The sequence below is a fragment of the Lutjanus erythropterus genome, chromosome 12 (genome assembly GCF_056507025.1).
Source record: "Lutjanus erythropterus isolate fLutEry1 chromosome 12, fLutEry1.hap2, whole genome shotgun sequence".
In the NCBI taxonomy this organism is placed as follows: Eukaryota; Metazoa; Chordata; class Actinopteri; order Lutjaniformes; family Lutjanidae; genus Lutjanus; species Lutjanus erythropterus.
In genome coordinates, this window is record NC_139328.1 from 18,554,251 (window position 1) to 18,578,515 (window position 24,265).

Consider the following 24,265-nt stretch of genomic DNA (forward strand, 5'->3'; position numbering starts at 1 on the left):
ACTTTTATTATCATTATAGAACACGTACAACGAAATTAGAGAGAATCAGTTCCTTCATAATACACAGATAGAACAGAAGATTAATTAAATTCAGGATGGATAGCCTACAATGGGCTATTTTATTTATTATACTGTGTATTTATGAATGTCACTGCAGAATTAGAACAGTGTGTGCGAAACAAAAATATAAAATGACGCCTTCATTAATGTAGCTAGACCAGTACAACCAGTACTGCTCTCTCCTGCTCTCTGACCCTACAGACATGAATGACATTGCACCCGACTACACAGCACGTCATAATGCGCGTGACAGCCAATCACATTCCAGGGAGCGGGCACTGCTGCTTGACGAACAGCCCTTTCAACCAATTAGCGCTTTACAACAGTCCCTAACGCCCGCCTTCACTCCGCGTGTAGCCAATTAGGACGGAGCAGTAATTACTAATTCATTACATCGCAAAGGGGAGTGACGCAGTTATTGTAGATCTATAGATACTCCATGCTTTCTTTATATGACCTGAAACAACACTTTATTTTCTCTCCGTGGACGTAAAATTCCCCACAAACGGAACAAAGAGGAGGGATTCCCGCCGTCATCTGAAGGCTGTATGTCGAATCTCTGCCCCGCTTGAATTTGGATGCCATTCCGGTTGGAGGTTGCGGTAGACCCCGAGGACTAGATGCGATAACCAGGACGAGATATGCCGCAGCCGAAATCACGAAAAATCGCCATCCTCGGGTACAGATCCGTAGGTGAGTTCCGAGCAGACGACACCCGGAGGCTCGGGTGATATCTCCGGGACGCTGGGGCTCAATTTAAGCGCCCTTTCGGGTCAATTTAAAGCCATTATACGAGCGGTTTACGCCTCCTATAATAGACTTAAATTATGGAGAGTAGGAGCTGGCACGCAACATCCCAGAGCGCCACCAGGTGAGACGTGGCCTGCTGGGTTTTAGCACACATGAGGCCTCCCATAATGTGCTCAACGTAGGTCTTTTTTTTTATATCGTATAATTGTCTCCTATCAGTGACCCTAGTGCCATGCTCTCTGCGTGAAGGCCTGTAGGAGGTCTGACGCATTACTGTGCACTTTATTTTATCGCATGTGAAGCCAAAGAAGCGCAGTTTGTGTATGCGGTGAAAAGGATGTTGAGGATGGCAAGATGGCACACACAGATAGCGCGACAGGAGGCCCAGCAGCCAGCATACCAGCACTAAAAGCCTGTAATATAACCATACTAGTGTTGTGTTCATGGTTCACTCTTCTATAATGAGCTGCTATAGTGAGCATCTCACACTGTATTACTGTAGGGATTTGTGTTGTGTAATTTATAAATTAAATGTAGGATTTCTACATTATTTTTTTTTTTATTTTTTAATAATGTGCATTTGATTATCAGTCACTTCTGTCATCTCCATGCTGAATATACTCCTGAGCAACAGTATATGATTAATAAACACAAGATCAAACCAGTATTTTGCAATGTTTGAAGTTTTGAAGTTAAGCTTAAACCAAACTTTATTGATCCCATACCAGGGAAATTCACTAGTTTCAGCAGCTCAAGGGTCGAAAGTGGAAGTAGAAAAGATGGAGTGATAAATAAAAATACAAAAAAAAATCTATATACAGAAATTATATACTAGGACCTGACCTATACTGGAATTTTAGGAGCAATATGGATTTTAGGGAGTAAAAAGCATTCCAATATCAATATATTTGGAGATATTCTTAAAACAGAATAGAATATATAGTATATAGAGTAAAAGGCTGCAAATTTTGTGCATCTTCCTTAAAAACACTAACAATCAATTAATCGATTAATCAGTAATAAAACACACCCTTTTTTGGATTAAGTTTCCTTATTCAACAACTAGTCAAAAAAGAATTACAAATATAACAAATATAATATACAAATAGGTTGAGGTAACTTTGCTAATAATATGTTGGATTCATATTAGTGTGTACCCTCAGACATTTTAATTTTTGAAAAAAAACAAACCAACAAAAAATTTTAAAAGATTTGATAGAATAGAGCAAATCATATGTCAAACCTAAATTATGACAAAAGGATCAAACAGACACACAGAAACAACAACAACAACAAAAAAAAAAAACAAGTGAAAAAAGTTTTCAAATCAGCATATATAGGACAACATATATTCTAATATTAATATAGATGTGATAGACCAGTATTGGGCTGATAATATTAGTCGACCAATATATCAGTTGGGCTCTACTTTTAAAATAAGATCAACTTTATTGATCCCATATGGGAGAAATTCACTTGTTGCAGCAGCTCAAGGATCAAAAGTAGAGATAAAAAATGAGTGAGTGATAAATAAAAATACAAATAAGATAAAAAAAACAAAAAAAAAACTTATTTCCACATTATCAGAGATTTTCCAGCACCGAATGGGTCCCTGTTTAAAATAATATTCCTTTGTATTTTGCAGGAAAGTCCTCCTTGACGATTCAGTTTGTGGAAGGCCAGTTTGTTGACTCCTATGACCCAACAATAGAAAACAGTAAGTGGGCATTTCATGGTCTGATACGCCTCGATACACAAATAGGGTTTCCCACAGGAAACTGTGCAGTGGAAGTGGTGAGCCACTCAGATCCTGCTGCATCTCTTAGTAGATGACAACCCAAGCAATAGTCACACATTAAAGGGATACTTCAAATTATTTGAAGTGGGTTTCTGTGAGGTACTTGGAGGTATCTGTAGCCACTGTATAACCCACAGTAGATGCTGCTGCTTCAATCAGTTAGTTTGTTTGCATTATTGTGTAACTTCTGTGTTTTGAAAGGTTAGTGCAGATTCACTTCAGTCATGAAATAGCACAAATAGCACGCAGTGGTAAACCAAGAACTCCTGTGTTCCACGAGGTGAAATTACCGGTTTCACCATGGAGTTTGATTGGTTTAAAGAGAGTTGTATTGGCTTTTATGATTTCAGTTTCCCTTCTGAGCAGGGTGTTTGAATGGAAGGTAAAGTGGTGAAAGTATTCTAAATAAAACATACGTTTAGTGGCTAAAATATGTTGTTCATTGCTTAGCTTCCATGCTGGTGCTCCTCTCTGCTTCTCCGAACCGGGGTTGTGTCGAACGGCATCTACTGTAAATAATACACTGACTATAGATAAGGACCTAAACTGTCTCTTTAAATAGTAGCTCGATTTAATGACACCTTTTCCCCTCCTGTAGTAGTTTTTAAAAGTGTACAGTATGTATTTTTTATCGCAAGGTGGGCAAGATAGACCACTGCTGTGGGGAAACTGTGAGTGTGCAGTACAACTCTTTGTCGTACGTGTGTGTGAGATATAGACTGTATTATCCTCTGACACTTTACCTGCTCTGCTCAGTGTTTCCCCTGTGTGTGATCTCATGGTTTATTCATGTGGAAACTCGGGTGTGGTTATAAAAAGTCAAGTCGAGTCAGTTTCATTTGTAGAGCCCAAAATCACAACTTGTCTCGGGGGGATTTCCGACCTGAACCAGATATGACCTCCTCTATCCTTAGACACTCAGTTCTGATCAAGAAAGCATCACGAAAAGACATTCGGTATGGTTTAAATTAATATTATGATTGTCAAATCTCATCATAAAGTCCATTAACTTTGTGTTTCCGAAGCTTTCAGCTGCATCTTGTGGTCTTTCTCAGTGGATGGAGTCACTCAGTCTATTAATTAATGACTTGTCAACTATTAAAATGGTTGTATGTCATGATATTGACTAGATGTTATTCATGTAACATATACTAGGGCTACAACTAACGATAATTTTCATAATGGATTAATCTGCAGACTACTTTCTCGATTAGTCCGTCAATTGTTTGGTCCATAAAATGTTGGAAAATACAGAACAATACAGCACAAAGTAGAAATGTCTGCGCAATTCTCTCAACATTTTGATCTACAAAATCTTTCAAAAGTCCTAAAGAGAATTAAAATATTTATTTGCAGCCTAACAGTGTGCAGTTTTTTTTTGTCTTGCATCTGCCACACACTTGATCCCTCTGCTGAAATAACAACGTCCATCACATTTTCTCATATTTTGTTTTCTCTGACCAGTAGTCCAAAAATGTTTAATTTACAGTCACATAAAACAGAGAAAATGAGCAAACCCTCACATTTGATGAGCTGGAACCAGAGAGTGTTTGGCAAATTTGTGTAAAAAATTATGAAAAAGTTGACTAATTAATAATCCTTGTTGGTCTAATACAGTATCACCAAATCAATGTGATGTCACATAACTGAGGTTTCACAAGTGGAAGTGGATGATGGAAGAACTGAAATAATACAAGGATTCAAAGGCTTTAATTATCAATGCATTGCAGTTCTTAGGCAGCTATGTCCTTCTGCTATTTACAAATATTAAAGTAATGCTAGAAAATAAGTTTAATAATTATATAAACAAAGAGATAAACAAAGAGGAAAGGATAAGAATAAGATGACTGAGGAAGACAAGACATGTAAAAACAGTATTAAATTCAGTGTAGTATAAAAAAAAAGTTAACAAAATTAAATAATTTAAATGTTTCATTTCATTACACATCTTTTTTTAAGATAAAACATTGATTGTTCTGTGTAGTCCTCTGCAGTGTGTATCCTTAAAACTCTATAACATGATTTCACTGAAGATGAATCATAACACATATTTGTCCCCCAGCAGGGTGAAATGTTCCCTCTAAATCGATGTGTCCAAACACTACACCAGCTGATTCCACCAGTTTCCACAGTTTCAACCAGAAAGAAAGAAAACTTTCTTTAGAGGAACTTTTGAGAAATCAGCTGGTGTAGTGTTTGATCAGAATTAACCCTCGCTGACTCTAGTGGTCTAAGCTCGGACGTCGCTGGTTTTACACGAAGATACTCTAACGGGATATTTTGCCGAAGGAGAGAACATGCATACAGTAATTCATCGACCTCCTAAACACACACATATTCCCAGACACTCCAGAGATTTGAGCCGAAACTTCCCCTGTAGGCTGTTTTCTCTTTTTCCCGACATGTTCGCTTATGTATCGCCCTGCGTTTCTCGAGTGTGTGTGTGTGGTCTGTACTGTATCTATAAATAATCTCTGCATGGCTAACATAAAGTGAAGTGTCAGCGTTATCAGCGAGATGCTGCAGGCAGAGCGATCCCGCAGTCCTAGCTGTAGATTATATGACCCATCTCCAGGCACGTATTGACATTTCTGTGCTGAATGAACTCAGTGGTACCAAAATGGATCCATAACTGGGCTGCGTCTTGTACGTCTCGAGACCTGCACACTAATGAAGATACGCTCGGCTGTGTAGTACTGTATAGCAGGGATGTGCTAAGAGCATTTGTCAGTGTTATTTTTAAAGTTAGTTTCTCACTCTGCATCCGTTAACATGCTTTCTCGTCATTTCTGTTGATTAATTTCTAATTTGTCTTCTCTGCCCACTGCAGCATTTACTAAAATGATCACAATAAATGGACAAGAGTACCATCTTCAGCTGGTAGACACAGCAGGACAGGTATGACTCACTGCATTAGCTGCTTTATTGACTTTCATGTAAATATGTGTAATGTGTTTTTTTTTATAGTTTGGTGGAATTCTGCTTCATTAATTACTTTACTTCTTTGTATTACTTGTTAATCACCCGTTGTTGAGAGCTGGGACAAATTATGTCCAATGGAAAAAAAACTTTAAAAGATTATTATTACTAGCAGTCTAATTCAAATCTTTTTTGGTGAAAATGGTATTTCCTTAAGGATTTATATACATGAAATATGTGTAATTTCTAAAATGTTTTGATTTGCATACATTTTTTTCATTTCTAAATTTGCCCCAGACCTCAGAAACAGCCTTTCTCCAGACAAGAGTTCCCAACTTTAAACACTTAAAAATGTGTTAAAAGCCTTCAGAATCTAAAACGAATAATATCTACTGGTAGCATTGATGTAAAAATGTGCTATTACAATAATTTTTGTTTTAAAATATATTTTTAATGGAAAATGTTGGCCCTTTAAAGTTGTGTCCAAGATTTCCATCAACTTTTACAAAAACACGATTTAATCAGGCATGAAACGGTTTAGTTAGACCTCAAGTTCCCCTGTCTTACTTTCTGGTTTAAAAAAGACAGGAATAGTGCTCAAGCTTTGGTAAAATTTCGATTTTAAAACAAACTCATTAAATAATCTTTGTATCAGATTTAATGCAACAAAAAACATTAAACATTTCCTTCATGTTTTGTATTACAATGCTATGTTTTTTATGTTTGTCTGCATGATTGTAATATATTAATATCAAATGCAATATTCTATTTGTTATCATGTGCAACATTATTTTTATATGACCTTTCATATTATGTTTAAATATAATGCACAATATTACATTTTAATTACTATTATCATGTGCAATATGATGATAAATATCATGTACAATTGTACATTCATTATCTATTGGAGTCTAACTTTTTTATTCTTAATATCACTGAATATTAGTTTCACTGTCATTGCCAGTACTACTTTTTCTATTTTAGATTGTTTTTTTGTCATTTTGGAACATATCTGGCACAAGAGTTTCCTTCAGGATTAATAAAGTTCTATCTTATCTTATCTTATCTTTGCAGGATGAGTACTCTATCTTCCCACAGACCTACTCCATAGATATCAACGGTTATATTCTGGTCTATTCAGTCACATCTAATAAAAGGTATATTTTCACTTCATCTTTTAAAAAGCAAACAAATATCTATTGAGTTCTTCATAATGAGTTCACTCCATGTATGCTGAAGAAGAAACTTCATCCTCGTTTCTTGCAGCTTTGAAGTTGTACAAGTTATCCATGAAAAACTATTGGACATGGTGGGGAAAGTTCAGTAAGTACTTCTTTTTCTTCTTTTTTTTTGCTGTCCATAGCATTCCAAGAGATGTACGTGCAGTAATATATCATGTATAAATGACAATGTGGTGTTTCCCTCAAACGCAGAGTACCAATTATGCTCGTTGGAAACAAGAACGACCTACATATGGAGCGGTATGTTTTCCCAACACACACCTAAATTGTACATTAGATCACGTACAGGTCAAAACTTGGCAGTTTCCGTCATAATGTCTGTTTTGTCTTATCATTTTGTGTCTTTCTGTGGTACAAATTCAAAACTAAACATATGACACACAAACAGAAATACAGACTATATATTAATATCGGGTTCAAAGATGAAAGAGAAGGTTATACTTGTCTGTGTGTTTGTTTAGCCCTGCAACTTATTTATAGAAGCATTTATAAAAGCAGATTTCTCCGGATTTGAACTCTGTGGCTTAGTAAAAATTTGACACCGCAGCCTTACTGTAAAATATTTACGTGTTTTGCCTTGACCGACTGACTGGCCTGCTATCCTTGTGTGTGTGTGTGTGTGTGTGTGTGTGTGTGCACGTGTGTGTTCTACAGAGTAATCAGTTCTGAAGAAGGAAAAGCATTAGCTGAATCCTGGAACGCTGCCTTCATGGAGTCCTCAGCTAAAGAGAACCAGGTAAAGAGCCCAGAATGCAGAGGTCATTTGCAGCAAATGACTGTGTTTATGTTTGATGAGACCAGTTAATCTATCTGTTGAAAAAAACACCCAATTCAAATGACCTTTTATCCTTCTATCAGGCTGTAATAAATAGTTGCTGGCATGAACTTTATGATTAATTTGTCACAAAAGTTTAGTGTGATTGATCTGACACAGGGCCCATTTAAAGTTGGTGTTGGGGAAGAGCCTGTGAACAGTTGTATAAAGTCTCCTGTAGATCTGAAAGGAAATTTTCCAAAAGAAATAAAAAATAATGCAGATGATGATATCAGTGGCAGGGTACGCCTTTCCTGTGCTGGATTCTAATTGCCACACCTGCGTGAAAGAACATTTTTGTTTGGGTGTGCTGTCCGTATCTGACAGTTTTAATGCCTCCTTGGTGGTTGCATGTGTCGCATCAATCTAAACTTTTATTACAGTGTAAAACCAAACTTGAAGTTACCGCCAGTAACCACGGGTAATCAATCAGGATGGAAATACAAGGGTGTATGAATTTAAAGTTGCTGTGTGACTTCAGTGAATCTGAATTAACCCTTGAAAACGCCAAAGTCACAGATGGAGGCAGTGGAAGAGAAAACCAAGCAAAGTTTCGTTGGTTTGGAGAGAGCGATGTTTAGGTTATACAACAGAGGTTTCCCATCAGAAAAGGCTGTCTGACGGCAACGTAAAGTGGTAAAAATATCATCATCACAGCTGTCATTAGCTAAGTGTTGTTTCCGGCTGTAACAGGCACCCGTTCTCAGCAGTTTGTGATTGGATCGTGGAGACCAAACCACAGCTAAAAGAGAGTGAATATTTGTCAGACAGGACTCCAAAATAATACTAATGTTCCTGTGTGTTTGTTTGTTGTTTGATAACATGTATGTTATGTCAACTCAAGGATAATATGTCAGTGTTGTGTTTACAGCTTGTTACACTGCCCCCAAGTGGCCAAAAATTAAATTTATGCATGTTTAACTATTGGTAAAGGTTTCTCCACTACAGCCTCCAACATACAGCATGTTCTATCCCTTATTCTTTCACTTTTGTTCAGGAGGAGGCTAAAGCTTGTCCAACACGAGTTAAAACTAAACAACAAACACGTGCAGCAGGAATCAATTCTTGAGACCCTCTTTATATTTTCTGCTGGATTTATTTCCCAACATGGCAAAGTTTCATAGTCAGGAAGTCTGTTTATGTGCTTCAAATCAAGTTAGCAAACAACAACAACGCCACCTCTGTTGAGCCAAAAGCCAGTGAGGCTCCACTGGGTATAGTGCGCGCTGCTGGAAAATTCAAAGTGGTGTGACCGAGACATGTGACAGTGTCCTCACTGTGTGTCTGTGTCTGTGTGCGTGTCTCTCTCTCCTTCAGACGGCCGTGGAGGTTTTCCGGAGGATGATCCTGGAGGCAGAGAAGATGGACGGCGGCGTGCAGCCAGGAAAAACGTCCTGCTCCATGATGTAGAGCCGCCCAATCGCATCTATTGTTTATCCAGCCTGTTTTAGCATGCTTCCGTGTGACGAAAGCCTCAACAGCTGCGTTCCCATGGAAACCACAAACTGAATTTGATGAATTGACCGTTTATCAGACCACAGAATTAAGAGACAAGAAGAATTAGCCAGCTAGCTGCTGTTTCCTCACTGTTTGTTCAGTGTACAAATAAAGGTTCTAACTAGAGCCACAAAGGGTTGTTCAGTTCGTCCTCATAGGAGAACCCCTTTTGGTTTCTGGTAGAATCTTTTATAAAAGTTCCTTTCAGAGTGTTCTACCTGGAACCCAACATAAAGGGTTATACCCAGAACCATCTGTGAAAATTTTTACCCAGAACCACCTAAGTTCTACAAAGAAGCTTTCTATTGTGCAATGGTTCAACCCAGAGCTCTCTCTTAAGGGGCCTTCACATGATAAGAAATTTGTTCCGGACTCACCATGAGGTAGGGTGCAGAGAGGCGAAGCACCGCGCTACAACCGCTCGTTGTGTTACAGAGTTTGGGGAACCCTGAAACACTTTTATTAGGTTGTGTCTGGAAGGGAACCCTTGATTTGCAAAGTTCTCGTGAGATTTTTCTCTGTCGTCCCTTCATGGTCTCCATAGGAAAACAGTGGGACAGCCAGCGCAAAGCGTTTTTACCGTTGATCATGTGTTGGAGCCTTTAAGCCTTTTCCACCAAAATAGAACCGGCTCCATACCAGTTCAAGCACCTAATTTTGAACCATTCTGAGAATTTCCACCAAAAACAAACTATTTAGGAACCTGAAAAGTTGGTTCTCAGCTGGAATCTGAAAAAAGCTGTTTTTTTTCTTGGGAACCAAAGTAGATGTGTCATTTTCTACAGGTTTTTGTGCATTGTGCAGCGTTCTCTGTTGGTGACATCCTTAATTACAATGGTTCACCTAAAAACTGGTGTAACCACAGGCTGGTTCACTAGATAGCACCAAGGCTCCAAGGATTTTGAACGGAACTGGTTCCAGAACTGGAGCTTGTTCGGTTGAAAAGAGGGTTCAGTTAAAGATTTCATCCAGAATCCCCTATGACAGGCTGTAAAGAGAACCCTTCCATGATATAATGGTTCTACACAGAACTGTCTCTGGAGGGTGGGTTCTTCCACCTTCTAAGGATGGAAGAACCAACCCAGGGGGTTCTACTGAGAACCCTTTTATATTCCAAAGGTTTCATCTAGAACCCACCAGGGGGTTCTACTGAGAATCCTTTTATAGACCAGGCGTTTTATCTAGAATTCAGACCAGGGGGTTCTGCTGAGAATCGTTTTATATCATGGTACAAAGAACCCTTGATAAATGTGTGAAAAGATTTCAGCAACGCTTGAGGAACTCTTTCTTTGAAAAATTCAATTAAATTTATTCAAAATCAAAAGCAAATGGTTCTGGGTAGAACCTCAGCCTGTCAGGAAGAGCCTTTTTGAAATCCTTATATGTTACGAGTGTCTGTGTCTGGTGTTGAGTAATGGGAATTCTGCAGGACTGTGAGTTAACAGTTTGAGTCGAGCGTAGATCGCCGCCGTTGGGTCTTTCGTTACACAGAAGTGGGCGTGGTTTTACCTAAAGTAGGTCGGAGAAACGATAGACGCCGCCCAATCAACACACAGGACACTGCACTGGGATATCCCGTTACTTGAAGGCTAGCTGCCAGTTCTCCTCCACCTCAGCTGACTCCACCCCTCCAGGGTCCTAAATATCCAATACTGTCTATTTATGGCTCTGATTCCACTGTTATTTATCAGTATTTCCTATTCCCTTTGGTCATCCTCGTTTTTCTTTGTGTGTTTGATAAAAAGACGGATGAGTGGTGGTTCCCTTGTCTTATATTTCCCACAATCCACCCCTCCTCCTCCTCCATCTCTGTGCTCAGCACTGATGCAAAAGACAGAACATCATCTGGGTGTATCAGAAAAAATGCTTCCCCGTGCTCGGTAAAGACGACAACCGTAACAAAGGCCAGAGATAGTAGTGGCTTGATGCATCTTAGCTTCTCATTATGCAGCACCCATATAGGCTACAAGCCCTACTCTGTTTAAATAACATGAGATAAGAGAAATGTCATGTCTGCCATGCACACGCTCTGAAACCGGATAAGTAAACAAGGACGTTTCTTCTGATACATCACCGGCTGTCTGGTCCCTCCAATATACAGCTCTTTTTCTACTTCATCTCCACGCAGTACCCACTTCTCTGTTCCTCAGTTTGTTTTCATAGCGGTTTTTGTCAGCCAAATAAATCTGCATCCATTTTCTAATGTTGAAAATGTTGTACAAATGTTTTTGATTGTAATCATTAAAGCAAAAAGTGGTTATGTAAAGTGCCTGGCTTTGAGCGTGGATTATTATTACTTTGGTGGATGATTGAGACGTTTGTCACCCAGGAAGATGGGTGATTTCATTTATTTATTGAGCACGGTTCGAAGATGACACCTGTCATGACATGGTTATGACAGCGCATGGTTATGACTTTTGTCATCAAGTGTCATTCAGTCAGTTATGACATTTTTAATGCAGAGTTGACATTGGGATATCTCTGTAATGACAACGACATCAATCAAGACAACGGATCCTGTCACTGTCTTTGTTACGACAGATGACATTAACCAAGCCAATAATGTCTTTGTTATAACAACTTGACATAATCAAACTTAAAGAAACTGCTATTGTTTTAACATTACATTAAACTGTCATATGCAGTTGAGTTTGCCACTGGCTGTTATGGCCCATTGTAAGTGTGAATATTTCCTTGACCTCAAGCAAAGTGGTATATTTTGGACATTATAAAGATGTCATTGAATGTTATAAGGCCAGTTGTAATGTTAAAGCATAAAGCTAAACAGTTTGTTTGATAATGTCAGGTTGTCGTAACAAAAACATTTTTGTCTTGGTTAATGTAAAGCTGTTATGACAAAGTCATCTCAGATAATGTCAACTTTGCATTAATGATGACATAATTGACTGAATGACATAACAGGTGTCATTGCATGGTTATTATGAGTATTACCATCATTTCTTATTGTTTGTCCTATTTATTTTTGAGCTTGTGTGCCTTTATTTAACAGTGCAGATGAAGATAAGACAGGAAAAAGGGGAGAGAAAGACGGGTCAACACAGTCTTTTCACATTAAGAATTTCTCTCTTTTTTCTTTCCGCCCATCTTACTGGTATAAAGTGGGCAGGACTCTATTAGAAAAAAATGATGTCACAGACTTCAGCACACCAATTACAATTTTGCGGTATTAAAATATTAATCTGGTGATTGTTTGATTGTTCACTGTCAGTCAAATCTGATCAAATCACACCCATACAGGAAGCCGATAAAATCACATCATCGTCCTGTTTTTTTAGAAATGAAATGTGTTAAGCTTTGAATATTTTATTGAATTAAAGTTGATCTTAAACTCATATTTAAACACCATCATAATCAGGCTCTGTTTTGTTGTGTATTCACTTTTATGTATTTTAAAAGCTAGGTATCTAGGGACAGGCATAGCAAATTAGCTTAGGCTATAATGCTATTGTTCATGCAACATCCATGTCTGTATCCAAATCTAATATTATTATATAATAGCTGTATATACAGTGTATATTTAATGTTATAGAGACAAGACATCAGACATCAGACATCAATGCAAAGCCTTGAACTGGTGTGATCTGCGTTTCTCCATCTTTGTTTGGTGTCTAACAGTATGAATGAGCTGAAAGTTGTCTGAGCACCTTTTTGAGGACTCTTGAGAAGATATCATTACAGTAACCCAACCTGCTGAAAATGAAAGCATGGGAAAGATTTTCTGACTCCTGTCTGCACATGAATCCAATAACTCAAAGTGTTTTTTAGAATGATAGTGGGTGGACATGGTTTTGAATTGATGTGGCTCTCAGAAAGTGATAAGAAAACTCCAAAGATTTTTAGACATACAAAAGCATTTGCTCTTTTTTATTTTCAGTTTTTCTTTTTTCGACTTTTGTATTCAAGGGAAATATTTGACAGTGCAAATTTTGTTTTTCTAAAAAGTATTTTGAATTCATGAATGCGTTCACACCTGGGAGCCGCCTGCAGCAACCGTAGTCTGCAATTTTTGCATTCAGTTGTCAAAAGTGTTGCACATGTCTTCAGTACAGCACTTTATATTGATAAAGCTGTTCATCTTCAGATCTTCGCAGTCTGTCAGCGCCATGCATTTCTGGTACTGGCCAACTAAGAAAGAAAAAAAAGGCAGAAGTGTGCTTTTAACAAGAAAACATGCAGTTTATTATGTAAGAAGTACCTCACTGTGGTAGAGCCAGTGTATTTTAACATATTTATATGATTCACAACCATTTCACATTTCCCTTATACTGTGTAGCCAGAAGATGTCGTAAGGAATTTTCTCTCTTTATACTGATGATTATTTTCAAAATTTAAATGAGCTATATATAGGAAGTGACCACCTGTTGAATTCATACTCCACACAAATAGGGGGCAGCATATCACCAGCAAATTACACTGCCATTAGCTAGTTAGCTCAGTTAGACCTGCAGTTAATACTCCTATTAGCTATTGTTGGACTGAGGGCAGACTGGACACGACAATGACTTGCTATCACCTTTTGAGGTATAAAATGTTATTACAAGACAGGATGGACCAGAGCTAGCTTGTTAGCATGCTAACTTCAGTAGATATTTCTGGAACACAGCACGTAGGTGTCTTGGACATAATGTCAGAGCAGTTATTTCTTCACATTCAGCTGATAGTTTCAGTTAATTCTTTAATGTTTCAAACTAAAATTCTTACATATAGCACCTTTAAAACTTTTTTTATTAAAGTACATCAGTCCCATAATTCAGGTGTCGCAGTGAAGTGTGCAAATGTATTTCCTCAGTGACCTTCTCCCTTAGCTTGTCTTCAGTTTATATATTTTATTGTGGTTTGTATACTTGCATTCTAGTCAATGTGTTTGTTTATGAGAAAAAAGTTTGAGTATGTTGAGGAACTCACATGGAGCGTTGAGGAACGTGGTTGCAGCACAGGCGTCCTTCCCTGGTTTGCAGGTTTCTACAGTGAGCTCACATTCTCCTCCAGCCTGTTTAGGGACACACCGGTGGCAGTCCAGGGCTTCACCTGACAAGAAAAAACAGCAAAATGTTTACATATATGGACAAGGTAATACTAAAGTTTTATTTGTATTACACTGAGTCATGCTTGCCGACTTCCTTCCTCACTCATTGTTGTGTTCCATCTTCTTTTTTGGAAGATATAGCATCTAGCAGCTAATTAGCACAAGCTAGCCGGAAACATACCGATGCCTAGAATAAATTATATTTTTCTCTGCATTTGAACATTGTTGGAAACATCTGGGATACGGTAAATGCATAACTCAGCAAAATGTTAAACTTGTCTAGCATTTTTAGACCTTTTAGTGGGTAAATGTTATATATTATAGCCTTAATTTTTTACAACTGTGAAACAGGTGGCATTTAGCCAAGTGAAAAAAAAGCGTTTTTTTCATCTGAGAAAACAGTTGAACAAAGTTTTAGCAAATTAATTTTTCTTTTTTTCCCTTCTTTTTTTCTCAGGATACTTTTGAAGTGTTGTAATACTAATTTCTGCCACCAGAGGTTGCACAACTACCCCATGTTCTCAATAGGACTCGAAGCAACTTGATCCTTGTGAAACTGTTTTCTGCCTGTTTCACAGATGAAAAATATATATTTTCTTTAAAAATTATTTTATAGGTGAAGCTTAAAAACATTGTCCTAGCAAAACACCTTTTGAAAGAATGTTCTTGAATTCTAAACACAGGAGAGAAAACTATTTAGATCAGAGTTAGAAAAATGGATGACCAGAATGTTTTTTTTTTTTCCCCACTCGCTTCTCTACTCTACAATCTGTTGCAAAAAGTGTGTCTGACAGGTCTGCTGAAACTATGTTCCTGGACAGTGAAAACTAAAAGAAATGACAGACATCCCTGTTGCACAGCAGCTGAGGTTTTGTTTATTCAGTGGAGAATCAGTGACAGACTCACCAGCTGTAAACAGCAGGGCGACAGCTATAGCCAAGACCAACAACTTCATTGTTCTGTTCAGCACTGCAGCCTAAGAAAGATAAAGTACACAATTAATAATACAGTATGTACAATACTTTCAATACACAAGGTTTCATGACATTTCTTCCATTGAATATAGTGTTGTTTAAAGAGGCTAATCATTATTTTTAAGAGCTGATTTAAAATATTTAGTTTAAATTATAAAAGGTCAGGTGTATTAGCAAGCTAATAATGATTTCATAGTTATTAAATATATTTCAAAAACATTTGAAGGTTAAATATACAAAGTAAGAAAAGAAAAACATTGTTTCTGTTTACATACCTCGTCGTTCTGTCTGTCTTGGTTTCCAGGACTGACTGAGATGTATTCATTGACTTTCCCTCTTTTTATACCCATTCATACTTTGTCCTGTCATGGTAACATCCCATTAAGTGGTGTATCTCTGTTAAGTCTATATACTTAGCGCCTCACTCACCCTGAGTACACTGTGTTCAGGGGTCACAGTTTCCCAATGCTCAGATTCCTGCATTATGCAAGAGCTGCCCACCCTTTGTACACTTCTGTATATAATTTATGAGATTTCTGCAAATATTCATGTCTGCATTTCTCAAATTAAGATTTCTATTAGTTGGATTTATACCTTAAGAGGACAAAAGGATATTAGTCAAAGGTACAGTGTGTTTGCTTTAGGTGGATTATGTCTGGACAAGATGAGGTGTCATAACTTTGGCTCGGTGCTCTTTAAACAACAAAGGCGCCAGACGGGAATTGACTCAATACAAAGTATAAAGTCTGGATTGACTTGAACCTGCACTTAATATCTAACCATAAAGGAAGGGATCTTTGCAGAAGTTCTTCGATTTTCTTGACAACTGTATATCCAGTCGACACTTGACTGGATGTGTGTGTTGGATGGATGTTGGATGTGTTGCTGGGGACCCGAGGGAGAGGAGTGGCGCAGTTTGGCCAGATGGTGGCGCTGTAACAATGAACTTAACATTTTGGTCTGGGGTTTTTGAACAGCAAGTCTCAGAAAAAGATGAATCTATCATTTAAAACATGTCCACCGTCATCTAGATGTCTCTACTCCTCCTACAAATTTTGTGTAATCATCACCAAATTTGGTACAGAAAATCTCCAGACACAGACAGAAAAAGTTAGAGTTTTGATATTCCATACAGTTTTACTGTAGTTGGCCCTCAAAGTTTGCTCAAATGGTGTGGGCAGGGCTTGTTACAAAAATCCTAAACACTTTGTTCTACTGCAAACAGATTTGGTGGACATGCATAGATATGCTATCTAAACCTGACCATGACAAATTTGGTGCCATTTGGCTGACAGGTGGCTCTGTAGCAGCATCATCTTACTAAAAATGAAAAAATCTCTGTATATATGTTTGTGCGTTTGACTATCCCCTGCATATCTCGAGACCAATTCATGCAATCGGCTTCACACTTGGCAGGTGTAATGCTGAGACCCCAGGGGACAGTACTCAGTTTGGTATACTTTTGCCAGATGGTTGCACAGAACATCTCTGGACCAAGCAGGGAAAAGTTACTTTTACATATTTTTGATATTTTACACAACTTTGCAATAACTGGCCCACAAAGTTTGCTAAAATGCTGTTGACAGGGCTTTTATTATTTTTAAAAAAATTATGTGTACTGAACACTATATTGCAAACACATTTGGTGGACGTGTGTACATATGATGTCTGAGTGACCATGACAGATTTAGTGCCATTAGACAAATAGGTGGCACTGCAGAAGCAGCATCTAACTATAAAGGAATGGGACTCTTTATGTGTGTGTTTATGACTGTCCTTCGCATATTTCAAGAAATGTTCAATGTTGACCTAACACTCGGGGGATCCAAAAGAATGGCAAACAGGAAGGGCACTTTAAAAGGCACTCCTACACAGAGGACAACATACATGGCCAACCGAAGGCCAGCAACCAGAAAAATTCTAGACAAACAGGGTACAATGCCTGAAGAACCTAAACTAAAATGCTACAGCCAAGAGCACAAGCTATGCAAACTATGAAGAAAATCAGGTGTGTGTGTGTTTTCCTGTTGATACTTGACAGAGTTTTGTCCACTATGCAAGCTGTTAAGAAGGAAATTCACGACATTTGCAGGCAGGCTGTCCAAGGCCAGAGGACAGCACTAAGTGCATACAGAAAACGGTACATGCCAGATAGAGCGTCAGCACCAGACTAGATGATTTGGATAACCAAAACGGGAGATGCAACCTATGCCTAGTAAACCTATCTTAAAAAGCAGAAGGGGCAGATGTCTGGATATTTTTGGATGAGGTGTTTGGAGCATCACCACTAAACCCAGTAACTCAAACCCCCTATGAGTCCACCAGTGGATTTAGTACCATCTGGTGGCGAGCTTGCAGTTTGCAACCCTCCCCTTTCAACTATGGTGGCCATGGAACTTTGCGAAAAAATGCAAAAGGTCCCCTCAAGAGCCAGTGTTTGGTTCGTCTGTCCCAGCCTACTCTAAAAACATGGTAAAGCAACATGGTGGCCTCCATCAAGGAAGACTCTAGACTGGATACAGCTGTTTAACTAGATATAAATGGGTCAATTTAAGGTAATATTCCATTTCTGCCTAATTCTGCCACTAGATCCCTATCAATCTTACACACTGGACCTTTAAGTCAAATTCAGAATACATATACAATACATGAATGGCTGTCTGAAAAATACAGCTTTGAATGCTTTACAAAAAATTTCAGCCATCCATTTTAAAAACCCACCTCTCACAAAGAGGCCAGCTGATGACCAAATGGACTGCCATCTATTTAAAAGGTACAAAAATCCATGTTATCTTTAAATCTACACTCCTGAGACAAATGTTTTTCAGCACTTATGGCTCTGAATGACTGTTTTAATGTGAAAGCCAAACCCAGCTCTACTTTTTAATCTATAAAAACCCACTCAAGTGCGATAAATCTTTTCAAATTGTCTGTTTTACCTCTGCTACTGTAGATCGAGAGAAGAGAGGGGGCGGCTGAAGTCATTCGATTCATGAAAAACAGGTTTTAATCTGTTTTGCGTGCTGCTTCAACTGCATAACGTTAAAAATGAGATCTCTGGTGTTGTGACTGAGAGTCTCCTCCCAAATTCGGGATCAGCACCAGAGAAACAACGGAGAGAGACTGGGAAAGAAAAGCTGGAGGGAAATCTGCTTTGGAGCGTGAGATCTGGGCTGCTCTGCTCATGCTGCTGCCACCAAAACTCAGGCATGATTAAATAGTGCGATAGCCGACCGGGACCACACCTCATTGTTTCTACTTTTCCCTAGTAAGTCACCCAACTGGTCAGTCCTTTCACCTCTGCTTTAACTTTCCCTCTCTGTTTGTTTTCCTCCCCATCTGGACACAACCCAAATATTACTCTGCAGCCCCGGACTCGGTGCAACATCACTCCCAAAGCCCAATCAAAGCAAAATCTCTCCACCTATTGTTTCGCCCTCCAGAGCCAAACTCCAATATCAGCACTGGCACATGTAAGGGAAACTGTCCATGTGGCAAAATGTCTAAACCCCCCATTGTTGCGCTTTTGTTGCCCCGGCCTCGCGATACCACCGCAGTCTCTGTTGGCCATATATATCTGGGTGTCCAAATTTTTCCACTCCTATACTGTGAGACTAGTTTTGGAACAGCAAACAGTGGAAAATGTCTCAGTACTCAGGAAAGGTGAGTATCACAACAAGGGAGTGTGATGCAGCCACACTAGAAGCTTCCCAAACTTGTACATGTGTGACACAAACAATCACAAACAATCACTGTTTAATGGCACTTTAACACAATATTTTTTTTTCCATTTGACAGTCATTTTCAGTGCAAGAATCTATTGGGAAAAAAATATATTTAACTGTTCACAACAGATCGTGTTCTATGAGGGAAAATGTTTCACTGGGAGGAAGCTGGAGATCTGCAGCGACTGTGACAACTTCCAGGACCGCGGCTTCATGAACAGGGTCAACTCTGTCCGTGTGGAGAGCGGCGCCTTCATCTGCTACGACCATCCAGACTTCAAGGGCCAGCAGTACATTCTGGAGCACGGAGAGTACCCTGAATTCCAGCGCTGGAATGCCCTTAATGATCACATGGGCTCCTGCAGGCCAATCAGGATGGTAGGAGTGTGTGTGTCTGTGTGTGTGTGAGAGAGAGAGACCCCAGGGACAGACAAATATCTGGTTGTTAAAAAAAAAAAAAAGCCTGGTAGACTGGCTGGCATATGTGTGGCCTCTTTTGTACAGGTCTGTTTTTTTTGAAAAGTCAATTTATACAGCGCCAATCATCTGAGGGCACTTTTCATATACAGCAGGTGTGGACCATACTCTATGTAATATTTAGAGCCCAACCCATACTTGATATTTGGAGCCGATGCGCAAATAAATAAATAAATAAATAAATAAATAATCCAATATTGATATATCAGCCAATTTTGCAATGATCCCTGAAATTTGGTTATCAAACAAAGATAAAGTTATGCACTGGAGGCAGAATATATTTCACAGTTTTACAATAAACTTTATTGTAATTGACATCAGGGCACTGAATCAGTAAACTTTCACAGGTATTTTATATTATGAATAACGAAAAAACACAAATAGAATAAAATGATATAATATGAATCTCTATATTAAACCTGAACAAAGGATCAAATATACAAAAATTTTGTCAGTAAAATCAAAATGAATAAATAAAAGTAATCTTAGAAAAAGTCAACATTTCAAACCAACATAGATTCTTGATTTTTCAAAACTTAAGAGTTTTGAAAAAGTTTTACCAACTATTGATGTTTTGTTGAAATAATTTACTTCTCCTCTTAAAATAAACTTGAATCTAATTTTCAGCACTCAAATAATGACAACTCATGTTCACAGCTCACTGTGAACAATTTTTGGGGGGTTTCTAAAGCTTACATTGAAGAAAAGAAATTTAAACTTAAAAGTAATACTCAGAATTGGGCTTAGTCTTGCAGCACAGGGGCATTTTGGCAACTTGCGTTATTCACATCACATACTGACAATCATCTGAAAGAAAATCCCACACTGAGTTCACTTTTACGTAAGCTGTAGACTGTGAGCTACACATATTGTGATTCACATATTTAACCTTTAGATTTCTAGTGCTCTGTTTCTATGTAAGTGTCTGTGCAGCCAACACACTCCATGCCACATAAAGGCACATAAAGACATGAAGGCAGAGGCCTTGGTCCTTTGCAGTGAGAGGTAAACATGGTTGCCATGACTCGGTGAGAGAGCATGTCATTATCTTCCCCCAGCATGGAGAGCACTACAGGATGGAGCTGTTCGAGGGAGACAACTTCACTGGCCAGTGTGTGGAGCTGTGCGATGACTGTCCCTTCCTGCAGGCCCGAGGCCTGACCAAGAACTGCGTCAACTCCATCAAGGTTTACGGAGATGGAGCGTACGTATTTCTGCAGCAAAGGGATACTTACTGTTTGGTTTAACCTGCTTATAGAACACATAAGATGTTTCACATGCAAGAATTTTAGTACTTTATAGATGGACTTCTCTGAATTTGATAACTTGCGTGATCCTGATTACATTTTTAGAGGGTCAGTTCACTCTAAAGGATTTTATTTTGAATTTTACCCTTTATAGACAGGAGATTTGTCGACAGGACAGGAAATGTGGTGAGAGATCTGGTGTCACGCACACCTTTAATTGAGCACATTTCATCTTAGAAGTTATATAAAAATTCACCCTGAATGTGGAAATTAGCTATAGAGACCAAAACCGTGTTGTTGTTTTTTTTTGTGCCAAGCTGTACTACTTCTCCTGTAAAGTTGCTCATTTTAGTATGGGAGTCTACAGGGATTGACTCACTTTTGGAGCCAGCCCCCAGTGGCCATTTGAGGAACTGTAGTTTTTGGCACATCATGTTGGCTTATTTTTTCAGCTCTGAAGGTTGCTGTTTGGTCCCCTGCCAGAATTGAATGAATAATATAATGGTAATGTTGCTCGTGAGAGAATTAGAAATTTTAATTTATTTGTAAATTCAAGGTATGGTAAGTGATTTTGACAACCTGTGACTAAGACTAACCAATCAAGTTCCTTTCTCCCCACCTTTAATTAGAAATTATAAATCTGCAAACTCACCACTAGGTGCCACTAAATCCTACACACTGATCCTTCAAGGCCTTTAAGCCTCTCTCCTCCTTTCCTGTCATCTCTCCACTCTCAATGCTTTTGACATAAAATGCCGAATAAATAAATAAAAAAGAGAAGTTTCTTAGAGGTGGGTATATCAGAGCTTATAAACTTAATTGTATAGCTCGCTACCACAAGAGGTGCACAAGAAATGAACCGTAAACTTTTCCTTCTATCGCCTGGCGTACACTAAATACTGCATATTCAAAATTTCTCATTATACTTCAGTCTTTTTTAATTGATTTTTCCCACACAGCTGGGTGCTGTATGAGGAGCCCAACTACCGTGGCCGTATGTACATCGTGGAAAGAGGAAACTACTGCACCCACATGGAGTGGCAGGCAGAGAACCCCAACATCCAGTCTGTTCGCAGAGTGGCGAACTACTTCTAAACCCATCTCACATGCAGCTGTCACTGGCAATACTGCAGGGACGAGATCATCCGCCGAGGAGAAACACACCACACTGTCGAGTAATCTCCCGCTGACTCTGTGGGGCTGTAAAATAATAAAAGATGAAGAAAATGTTTGACTTTGCTTGTTTTATTTTTGTACTGAATTATTCAAAGGCTGAAATAAACTATAGTGATCCTACAATATTTTCAATCTTATTTCCATTTGTTCTCCCTTTATGCTCACGCAATGTGGAAATACTACCTTAACCATCACGTTTCATTGTAGAAACAGCTTCAGGCTATGATTCAGGTAATTACTTTCTATTATACCCCATAACTCCAATACCTTTAAGTGTTGTGCCTTTCCTCATACTAATGGATCCATTAACAGGTTACATGAGACACTCTGGATTCCACTGAACACAGATTAATATATGGATAAATGTGAATTTTATTTATCCAGGAGGCAAATTAAATGGTTTTAACAGTATAAAACATGCAGCCTGATTAAAACTCGAATTAAAACTTAGAGACAAATGAAAGCAGTCGCTCAGCCTTTTAGCCAAACACGTTCCCTCATCCAAGTGAATGTTTGACGTCGTCTGCGTGTACATTGTCTAAATCAGGACTGAAACAGGGATATTGCACTGTGTGAAGTAACAGCGCCTGCTCTAGGGAGCTCTGCTACCACCTAGTGTCATTTATCTACTTTGCTGTGAAGTCGTGACGCTCACCTCAGGATTTTCAATGTGATCACAATGGGGACTTTCAACAGCAATCACCCAAGCACATAAAAAATACCTGGATTTTTTTTTCTCTCTTTTTTGATTTTCCCATGAATACAAAAAGAAAACCATAGAACAGAAACACTGTATCTGAATAAGAGAAGCACAATTAATCAAAGTATTATCTAAATCACAATATGGCTAAGTGCAATATTAAAATTGCAGAAGCTACAGTTTTTTGGTAAGTAAAATGTGTGACAACACAGCATTATAATGAAGTACTGTAGTGCTGCAGAGATGCTCTGCCCTACAAATCCAGGTGTAAGAAAACATGTTTGTTTGGGACACACCCCAACAAATGTCACTTTATCATGATTTTAATGTTTTGGGTTTTTTTAGTGAAAAACAAATTTTGTTGCAAAAATAATTCCCACTTCACTGTAAAAGTCAACTATTTGTTTAAACTCAAAACAGTTTTTGTCTGGGTTGCCATATAATTTTATGACTTGACTGAATTTGAAAAGACAATTTGAAACAAATAAACTTTTCTAGTCATATAAACTTGATATTGATCTAGATGTACTTGAGAAAACATGTTAAATAAGCTTAAGATTTTAAGTCACGTGTCAAACTCAAGGCCCGACAAATCTGGCCCAACGCCTCATTTTATGGGCTAGCCAGGACTTGCAAAGAATTTAATTTGTGCAGTACAATTCTATGCTGCTTTATGGAAGTACCGTGTCCATTAAACATGTCAGAGTACATCCCGATTTTGTTATCAATGCACTAAAGGCATCTCGCTGCTAGATGTCCGTCTCGGCCTAATAGCGTCTCAATATCATACAGTCTCAGTGATGGCGTTCTAGCCAGTAATATTAATAGCAGCAGCTGAGCAAAATGTCCAGGAAAATAAGAGTTGACGCAGAGGGAAGGACATTTAATGAGAGATGGTGGCCTCTGATCAAACTGAGTTTGACATCTCTGTAAATTGAACCAACAACTCTTCAAACACATTTGATTTCCTTTTAAATTTTCTCAAAGAAAAAAAAGTCAGTTCTTCATTTCACACAGTTGATGAGAAAATATTAGTTGATTACACAAAATTTCTGTACGTTTTTTTAACAATATGATCATGAATCATATTGCAACCATATCTGTCAAAATAACTAGAATACGATTTTTTTTTCTTACCATAGATTTAGTTTCAATAATGCATCAATAACATCGTCCATTTATCATCCTAAATTCAGTTTGTCCAACAAGCTTATATCCACTTTTTCATCATATTAAGCACACGACATGTATGCATACTAGAATGAATAGTGACTCACTGGCATAAGTTGTATTTTACAACACAATTACCTCATAGTTTCACGTTGTTTTATGCACCACTGCATCATTTGCCCACATGCTCTTATTCTCCAGGAATGTCACACCATGGTTGTGGCTCCTGGACCTTTAATGAGTGCTCATGTGCTTTCTCTTCCAACTGTCATGACAACAGATCACCTATCTCTACAAGGTTTCGCTCATGGCCTCTATCGAGTTACAGGGTCAATATGGGATAGCCTAATGAGGAAATGCTTTGTCTTGAGTTACACTCAACGGCACTAGTTTAAGGGCGATTACCTACGGCTAACCTTATTCCTGAGCCATTTACTGCTTGAATTGGCCGGGTGTCACCAACATGCCATTAGTCTGGATGTCGAGAAAGAGAGAGGGACCTGCGAGCACGGCTTAATGGCATTTTAACAATGTCACTGCTGATTTTCTATGATGATGGGATTTGTTATTCTGCACAAAGGACTTTGGCTTTGAAAGAGCTACACAGCAAACTATGTGCCATGATATTTTATTATTATAGACATCTATTTTATGTCATAAATAAGCC

General features: G+C 38.4%; 3 protein-coding genes across 3 annotated transcripts; 2 read left to right on the forward strand and 1 right to left on the reverse strand.

Annotated features, from left to right (window-relative positions):
- The first annotated feature begins 459 nt into the window (after positions 1 to 459).
- Positions 460 to 9,278, forward strand: LOC146317869 (GTP-binding protein Rheb). Its single transcript, XM_084732716.1, has 8 exons — positions 460 to 753; positions 2,456 to 2,527; positions 5,439 to 5,506; positions 6,605 to 6,687; positions 6,797 to 6,853; positions 6,964 to 7,011; positions 7,426 to 7,507; positions 8,903 to 9,278. The coding sequence occupies exons 1-8, from the start codon at positions 702 to 704 to the stop codon at positions 8,993 to 8,995; spliced, it is 555 nt and encodes a 184-aa protein (XP_084588842.1). The 5' UTR covers positions 460 to 701; the 3' UTR covers positions 8,996 to 9,278.
- Positions 9,279 to 12,936: 3,658 nt separating this feature from the next.
- Positions 12,937 to 15,465, reverse strand: ly97.3 (lymphocyte antigen 97, tandem duplicate 3). Its single transcript, XM_084732384.1, has 4 exons — positions 15,379 to 15,465; positions 15,036 to 15,105; positions 14,009 to 14,131; positions 12,937 to 13,228 (listed from the first exon to the last, which is right to left on the reverse strand). The coding sequence occupies exons 1-4, from the start codon at positions 15,451 to 15,453 to the stop codon at positions 13,116 to 13,118; spliced, it is 381 nt and encodes a 126-aa protein (XP_084588510.1). The 5' UTR covers positions 15,454 to 15,465; the 3' UTR covers positions 12,937 to 13,115.
- Positions 15,466 to 18,636: 3,171 nt separating this feature from the next.
- On the forward strand, positions 18,637 to 21,853 carry LOC146317871 (gamma-crystallin N-A-like). The gene is made up of 4 exons (XM_084732151.1): positions 18,637 to 18,766; positions 18,958 to 19,206; positions 20,364 to 20,509; positions 21,512 to 21,853. Exons 1-4 carry the CDS (start codon positions 18,746 to 18,748, stop codon positions 21,645 to 21,647), a joined length of 552 nt encoding a protein of 183 aa, XP_084588277.1. The 5' UTR covers positions 18,637 to 18,745; the 3' UTR covers positions 21,648 to 21,853.
- Positions 21,854 to 24,265: the final 2,412 nt, after the last annotated feature.

Bases quoted from the DNA above. Each gene is read 5' to 3' on its own strand.
- ly97.3 (XM_084732384.1), bottom strand. From the start codon at position 15,453: ATGGGTATAAAAAGAGGGAAAGTCAATGAATACATCTCAGTCAGTCCT. The intron at 14,132-15,035 runs GTGAGTCTGTCA...TTTTCTTGTCAG, and splicing joins CGCCCTGCTGTTTACAGCTG to GTGAAGCCCTGGACTGCCAC. The intron at 13,229-14,008 runs GTGAGTTCCTCA...TTTCTTTCTTAG, and splicing joins CACGTTCCTCAACGCTCCAT to TTGGCCAGTACCAGAAATGC.
- LOC146317871 (XM_084732151.1), top strand. From the start codon at position 18,746: ATGTCTCAGTACTCAGGAAAG. The intron at 18,767-18,957 runs GTGAGTATCACA...TGTTCACAACAG, and splicing joins TGTCTCAGTACTCAGGAAAG to ATCGTGTTCTATGAGGGAAA. The intron at 20,510-21,511 runs GTACGTATTTCT...TTTCCCACACAG, and splicing joins AAGGTTTACGGAGATGGAGC to CTGGGTGCTGTATGAGGAGC.
- LOC146317869 (XM_084732716.1), top strand. From the start codon at position 702: ATGCCGCAGCCGAAATCACGAAAAATCGCCATCCTCGGGTACAGATCC. The intron at 2,528-5,438 runs GTAAGTGGGCAT...TGCCCACTGCAG, and splicing joins TGACCCAACAATAGAAAACA to CATTTACTAAAATGATCACA. The intron at 7,012-7,425 runs GTATGTTTTCCC...TGTGTTCTACAG, and splicing joins AACGACCTACATATGGAGCG to AGTAATCAGTTCTGAAGAAG.